Source organism: Mytilus galloprovincialis, chromosome 4 (assembly GCF_965363235.1).
Source record: "Mytilus galloprovincialis chromosome 4, xbMytGall1.hap1.1, whole genome shotgun sequence".
Classification (NCBI taxonomy): Eukaryota; Metazoa; Mollusca; class Bivalvia; order Mytilida; family Mytilidae; genus Mytilus; species Mytilus galloprovincialis.
Genome location: NC_134841.1, coordinates 6,795,220 through 6,802,216, shown reverse-complemented (window position 1 = coordinate 6,802,216; position 6,997 = coordinate 6,795,220). Strand labels below are relative to the sequence as shown.

Here is a 6,997-nt window from a genome sequence, read left to right as displayed (position 1 = left end):
TCTGTTTTTTACAATCCAAGATGGAGGAAGACACCCATACCACCTTAACTCTTGATACCGGTATAACAGGGCAAATAACAACGTCCTTTAGCAGGCAATATGGAATAGTATCGCTAAAAAGAACTCTTAAAATTACAAATACCAAGCTAACACGGGTTTTGAAATTTACAAGTTACTGTAGCGTTATTTCAATTTTATTTACATAATATATGAATATGAAGTTGTCGAGTCAACGGTAAAAGAACATGTATTATTAAAATGTTAGAACTACCATCCTCATAGAAAGCTGCCATAAGCATATAGCAAGCCCTAAAAAGATATGACCAAAAACTTTTTTGTCACTTCAAATGTCTTCCAATTGTCGTATTTTTAATATAATAGATGTCAAACAAGTCAACTACACACTTGATTTTGGCTTTGTGTCTGTAGTTTGATATTAGTTGCCCAAATTACTAAAAAAGTGTTGTTTAAACGTAACATTTATGTCATTTAAGGAATTTCATTCAAGATACATTATCACTAAACTTATCTCCTGAAACTCACCTTCCTATAGTACCAATTACTTCCACCATTTTGCCATATAATCATAACCAACAAGAAGTATCAATCTGAAAACGTAAAACAAAATTGCATTTATTTGTGAGTTTTACCTATTTTCTCCTATTTTTTTTTGAAATTCAATCGTGTTTTGAGCATTTCGAATCTCACTTATATAATTTACTTAATAAAATAGATACATGTATAACTTAGGGCTAAAAATATTAAAAATGAAAAAAATAAATAAGAGAGATGTGACTAAATGTAGTTAGATCCTAGCTTTTTAGTATAGTATAAAACATACCGAAGTTCCCTCCTACAGCTCTGTCTTTGGATCCATCCTACCGCCCAGTAGGTACATTCAAGGCACACAAACTCATTGACTTAATGGACTAGACGACATTCTGGATTCGATGCTATATTCCCGGCCATATGGACTGGACGACATTCTGGACTCGTGGTTATAGTCAGAATCAGAAAACTGAGTATTACTGTCATAATCAGGATGGTTCCACACATATCCGTCACTGTATCCGGTTCCATTAGGGTGAAACGAAGACGAATTGTCAGATTCCATATTGTCAAAAGAATTCATCTGAAAACCGGAAACAGCATTACAATCAACAGCTGATGGCATATGCCGTTAAATATTTATCAATAATAACTAATGCATACCTGTATTTGTATTGTTTCAATGTGCAAAATACCAGTAATAAGAGCATATTTTGTACTTGAGGTGAATTTCGATTCATTAATGAACAGGTAACATTTATTCAATAACGATTGCATTCAATACCATATGTTTCTGTTAATGAGTCGTTAATGCAGGGTATTGCAAATCACAATTGCCTTTGATTTAAACCTTTGCGTTGATTGAAAGTTTCCTTAATATCATTCTATATATTGTGATTTTCTGTCCTATTGATAAAACCATCATGATATTCATCAGTGAAATTATATCCACATTTAACAAAAATTGAAAATGAACTTAAGCTTCTACTTGCTGGTTTTTTAGTTATTTAATGAGGTCTTTTAGTTTTAAGAATTGAATTAATATAAGCAAAATTATATGTATCTAAATAATATGTCGATTTTGTAAGCTGACATATTACACTTACGAGTTGTTGAAGAGGAGCCTCATCCATCTGATTTTTGATTCTGTAAGTATTGAATGGTTGCCATTTCTGTTGATAACTCTGCACTTCTATTGGGTTCATTGGTATATGATTTTCATGTTTTACCGGACTTGACGCCACCATTGGTATTCCTTGTAATGGACCACAAAATCTGGCATTCTGAAAAGAGAGCGAATCAACTGTCAATCTACAAGCGATGTAAATCAGATGTGGATTCTCGAAAATTAAAGATGTCAATAAAATATTTTTTTGGTGATATAACATTTTCCCCCTTTCTTTACTGTACAATTACCAGTTTCTAAATTGAAAGATCATTGAAACCTTCTCATAACAATTGAAAGATCATTGAAACCTTCTCATAACAATGTTTCTTCTCATAACAAATTTTTCTTCTATAAAAATGGTATAAATGCAGAAAACTCTTTTTTTTCAAAGGTAGCGAGAAAGTTCTACTTTGTTAAAAGGAACCAGACTTTACCATATAGGCCAATTTCTACATTATCGAAAGACTGGACGTTTTACTCGACAACATAAATGTATAGGAAAAAGGAGATGTGGTTTGATAACCACTGTTATAAATGAAGACAACATAAGTACCGCTATCCATAAAGACCAAAGGATAAATATATATATTCAGTTTTATGGTTTTCCGTTTGTATGCCAATCGATATTAGAGTGCACAACAGAAAAGAAATAAAACATTCAGCAAACTATTTTATTAATTCTTATCAATTTGACTTTCTCAATCGTTGCGAGTACATACAAATCATCCCTGTGATGGCGGTATGTTTTTTGCTCAATGGTGAAGGCCGTATGGTGACTTAATAGTTGTAACTTCTATGTGATTTCTCTAGTGCCATGGAGAGTTGAATCATGCCATCTTTTCATATTTTTATATTCATATCACACATACTTCAAAACTCAAGAGGGTCTATGTTTATCTTTTTTTCGACTAAAATGAGGTCTACGATTCATGGTCAAGGTTAAATTGTTTCAACAGGTTTATAAAGAACAACTGAAATAATCCATTTGCAAGTTTTACGAACCGATTCGTGATATTGACCTAGTGAAGACTTGTCTACTTGCCATATGGAGCCCTCATATCCACCTTTTTTCAGAACCCATTATTAACAGTTTTGTCATTTAACCAAGAGCTACATATGCAAATTATATAACTTCAGATCTACAGCACCCTTTCGACACATATAATCTCATTCACTTACTATTCACTTTAAGCCCATATTTGTTTATCAGTGCCTTTTTTAAACAGTGACTTTTTATAGTCAGTGTATAAATGTCTATTTTTAATTTTTTTTTTGGTTTGTGTATCTCTGTTCCTGATATTTGCTTAATATTATATAACTGTCAGTGTGTGCAATTCTAACATGAGTGTGTGCACATCTAATTTGAATGTATGTTTGTTTTGTTGAAATTCAATCACATATCCACGTGTTGGTCCTATAGATCAATAATTTTCTTAACCAAACAAAATTTTGTACCTTTTCTTGTTGTTGCTGCTGTTGTTGTTGTTGTTGTTTGGACAGAATGCTTCGTTTGTTGTCCTTACAGCGTTTGTTTTGGAACCAAACTCTGATCACACGAGGACTCAAATTTGTCATTTCAACAAGTTGTTCCTTCATTAAAGCATCTGGCCGTGGGTTGGCATTATACCAGGTGCATAAAGTGTGAAGCTGTTTTTCATTGAGTACAGTTCGTCCACGTGTCGGCTTTTGATCTGATTTTCGTCGAGATTCACCATTTTTAGTTTTATCTTTATTTCCTGTGAATTATATAAATCCATGAGTTATCCGTGTATATTTATTACCTTATTATTACGAAAAAAACAAACCCATTTATGTAATAAAACTCAGACAAAGCTTTGTTGTCTCAGAGTTATAGCGTTTTCTATATTTTATTACTTCAGTATTCAAAATAGTCACTTCTTCCTTCAAGTGTATCTTACCAACTTTAACATGCTTAATCTAGAAAAAACAATTTCTCTCACAGTCAAAAATATAAATAACAAAAAATGGATAGAAATTTATTCTACTTTAGTAAATTTTAAATCCACATTTTCAAAAGTAAATTAAGATTATACGCATTATATTTGTAACAATGAATTAATAGAAATTAAGATACATTTTAATGCAGATTGTTATTTTATAGCTTTTCATCAATCTAAATGTCCTTGGAGATGCCACCTTTGATCATTTTTATAGGATTCCACTATTTAATTGTTTTAATTATTTACAAAAATTGTTACAGTCACCCGTAAACACTCAGTTAAAACAAAATATGCATGAAACAGAATTTTAGATTTGATTTTATTTATCATATTAATAGCTATGTCCCACTTAAATCTGTAATTTTATAAAAACTGTCGGCGTTTACTGGAGTGAAAACAAATAACCATTATTGATTATCATTTTCATCGATTTCTATTTCGAATTCTGTACAGTGATATCAACAACTCTAACATTTAAACATCAGGAGATAAACATCAAAAACTCATTATTGGGATTTTACCATTGATTTTAATTGTCATTTTGCTAGCGTTAAAAAGACAAATTACTTCTCATATTTGTTGAATTATAAATATAAAAAACCCAAATAAAACTGATAGTTTAGTCATGATTTATACAAAATTCCCCATGGTTCCCGATTTTAAATAGAATATTATGTTTGTTCATATAACAACAAATTCTCAATTTTAATATAAATAGAAAATAAGGTTTAAAAAAGTCTAAAATATAATTTCATGTGAAGTAAGAAATCTGTTGGATAAATTACATTAATACCGAATTTACGTTAATGCATCGAAGACGACAATAAAAAAAGTATTTCTCATTAGCTTTCCTTGTAACCGAATACATCATATCTTAAAAAACGAAAGTATAAAAAGTTTTACAGCAAAGTACAAAAAATTAAAACTTTAATATTTGTAACTAATTAAACGGTTAAAAAATCATGTTACAAATTTTAAATTATTTGAACTAATGATCATAAATAACGCGTTTTTATACAATATACAACGGTGAAGCAATGAACGTCAAAATATTACTGGCATTCAAGTCTATAAATGTCCCTGTCATGTTCGTACAGTAATCAGACATTCATATTTGTCGCGTTTAAATTGTTTTACTTGTTGTTATTTAAATATTTAGATGGTTATGCACTTTTTTCCAAGTATATTTGTTTTACTTGTACCTTTATTTTTATGAACACCGTTTTCTCTTTTTTCTTTCACATTTTCACTGGTTTTCACTGTGTGTTCCTCCGCTTCTAATTTGATATCTTCCACTTCTAACGCCGTATTCATATCAATATCACTAACTTCATGGTCTTCTTTGCAAAACAATTCGTTGTCTTTGAGGGCAAATTCATCCCCAGGAATAAGCTGGCGATGACAAGCAACACAGTGAAAACAGTCTATATGATACAGATTATCCTTTGCTCTCATAACGAAGTCATTTCTACTACAAGCTTTGTTGCATTTAGAACATTTGGCACCAAACAACCTAAATATAAATTTGGTTTATGTTATTGTTTGTTTAATGCTTTACACAACAATTTCCTCAAAGACATAGTCTTAATAAATAGCTTCATGAATATGTAGTTAATTCAATTCTTTATCATACATTATTATAGTTAAATGAATAGTATATTAAAAAAGTTCAAGGATTTTCGTAAATTTATTCTATTTTCACATTTAAAGCATCAATTACACTATAATTGAAAATAATAAAATAAACCAATAAAATTCATAATTCCGGGACTATAAAATTAAATGGTTTTAATTGAAATAAAATCTTCTGTATTTTTTATTCAGTCATTATTTCTATATTAAATATTAGATATTTATAAAATTACTTGCCTTGCGTAGTCTTTACGACAGTATGTCTTCCCATCTCTCACAAAACACGTACAAGTTTCATCCAAATACTGACTACAATCCACACATTTTAGACAAGATGCATGCCACTCTAAATCCGGTGCCACTTTCAAGATAAACTGGTCATGAATTTGGGAGCCGCAACCAACACAGATTGAAATTTTCCTATTTGCTAAAAGGTAAAAATGAAAATAAATATTTTTATTTTTTGTTAAACGCAATGAGTATATATATTTCATCTTACTTGTATGTATCCAATATTATAATAAATTGGTATATCAAACTTACTGTTGCCGATAGATTGTGGCTGTTGTGCTGCTGCATCCGCTGTCATTTTGAATACTTAAAATGAAAAGTATTTTAATTACTTGTTTTGTAAATAAATAGACAAAACAACCTTTAAAACGAGAAAATAACGCCTTATCTATGATATATCGGTTTGAATGATTACCACAAGAAATCCTACTTTGTCATCTCTGTTTTGATTGGCTCCTGTACTAGTTGCAATCAGTATACACAACTGGTCGATTTGACAAGGGGCGTATCAGTATTTATGTTGATGTAAAGAAGAAGTGTAGTTTTTAATGAAGACTAAGAAAGACAACCTCGTTTAAACTTTATAACTATTTCGTTTTCTTTCTTGTCGCATAATATCTTTCTATGCTAAGTTACTATTTGTCTATGAATGCTTAGTTTTGTATGCAAATGGAATATCATATTCTAAAATATCCTAAAGAATAAAAAAAATAAAACGAAAAGAATGCTCTATAAATATTTAGAGCGATCCAAGCGGTTTGTAGGATTTACCTTTATAAGAAACGCACAAATAAAAAAAAAAATTAAGTCAAGGACTAAAAATATTAAAAGAGTACTGTAGCTAATTGCACTTAAAGTCAACGTTGCATGAAGGTGTGTCGTCCTTAGCGTCTGAAAAGTTTCTAAATTCGTGCATAGAAGATTTAAGAAAGTTAAACTTATAAACACTTTCGTAATTGTGTTACTTGCTTTAACTTCATGGCAAGTGTGTTGTGGCATAATCTAACAAACCACAGATTGCATTGGTTGTATATATTGAAACATCTCGATAAAGCACTTTATAACTCTTATTTCCCCATCTTAAAATTAAAATGCAACAAAAGGTATATTTTGTTGATTTTGCATAGGACATATATCAAATGATTAAGTTCAGCTTGCTATATGCTATTCTGTTATGGGATTTTTGTATTTCAAAATCTTATGTTTTGACCAGTGGATGTGAAGTAAACACCAATGAATGATCAATCTGATAAATGTGCATATTTTTTTCGTCTGAAAAACAGGGCTATATAGTCAGTGAACAAAGGGGTTGAATCAAAAATGCCTTTTCTAATACAGTAAATTATGAAGATGGAATCTGTGAGGGTGTATTGTTATTTATAAAGATTTTTTAAAA

The 6,997-nt window shown here is 30.3% G+C and overlaps 1 protein-coding gene across 2 annotated transcripts; it reads right to left on the bottom strand.

Annotated features, from left to right (window-relative positions):
* Positions 1–543: 543 nt before the first annotated feature.
* LOC143071236 (insulin gene enhancer protein ISL-2B-like) lies at positions 544–6,007 on the bottom strand. Of its 2 annotated transcripts, XR_012976828.1 has the most exons (7): positions 5,854–6,006; positions 5,548–5,737; positions 4,881–5,191; positions 3,173–3,453; positions 1,656–1,832; positions 842–1,132; positions 544–608 (listed from the first exon to the last, which is right to left on the bottom strand). XR_012976828.1 is itself a non-coding variant. In XM_076245421.1 (6 exons), exons 1-6 carry the CDS (start codon positions 5,897–5,899, stop codon positions 914–916), a joined length of 1,224 nt encoding a protein of 407 aa, XP_076101536.1. In that variant the 5' UTR covers positions 5,900–6,007; the 3' UTR covers positions 839–913. The 2 variants fall into 2 exon arrangements, 1 of the variants encoding a protein (XP_076101536.1); XM_076245421.1 differs by lacking the exon at positions 544–608 and having other exon boundaries at positions 839–1,132; positions 5,854–6,007.
* Positions 6,008–6,997: the final 990 nt, after the last annotated feature.

What these genes read in the sequence shown, in the direction of transcription:
- LOC143071236 (XM_076245421.1), bottom strand. Translation starts at nt 5,899, where the DNA reads ATGACAGCGGATGCAGCAGCACAACAGCCACAATCTATCGGCAACA. An exon ending in GCCACAATCTATCGGCAACA is followed by an intron (nt 5,738 to 5,853) that starts GTAAGTTTGATA and finishes TTTACCTTTTAG; the next exon opens with CAAATAGGAAAATTTCAATC. An exon ending in CGGTGTTCATAAAAATAAAG is followed by an intron (nt 3,454 to 4,880) that starts GTACAAGTAAAA and finishes TATAATTCACAG; the next exon opens with GAAATAAAGATAAAACTAAA.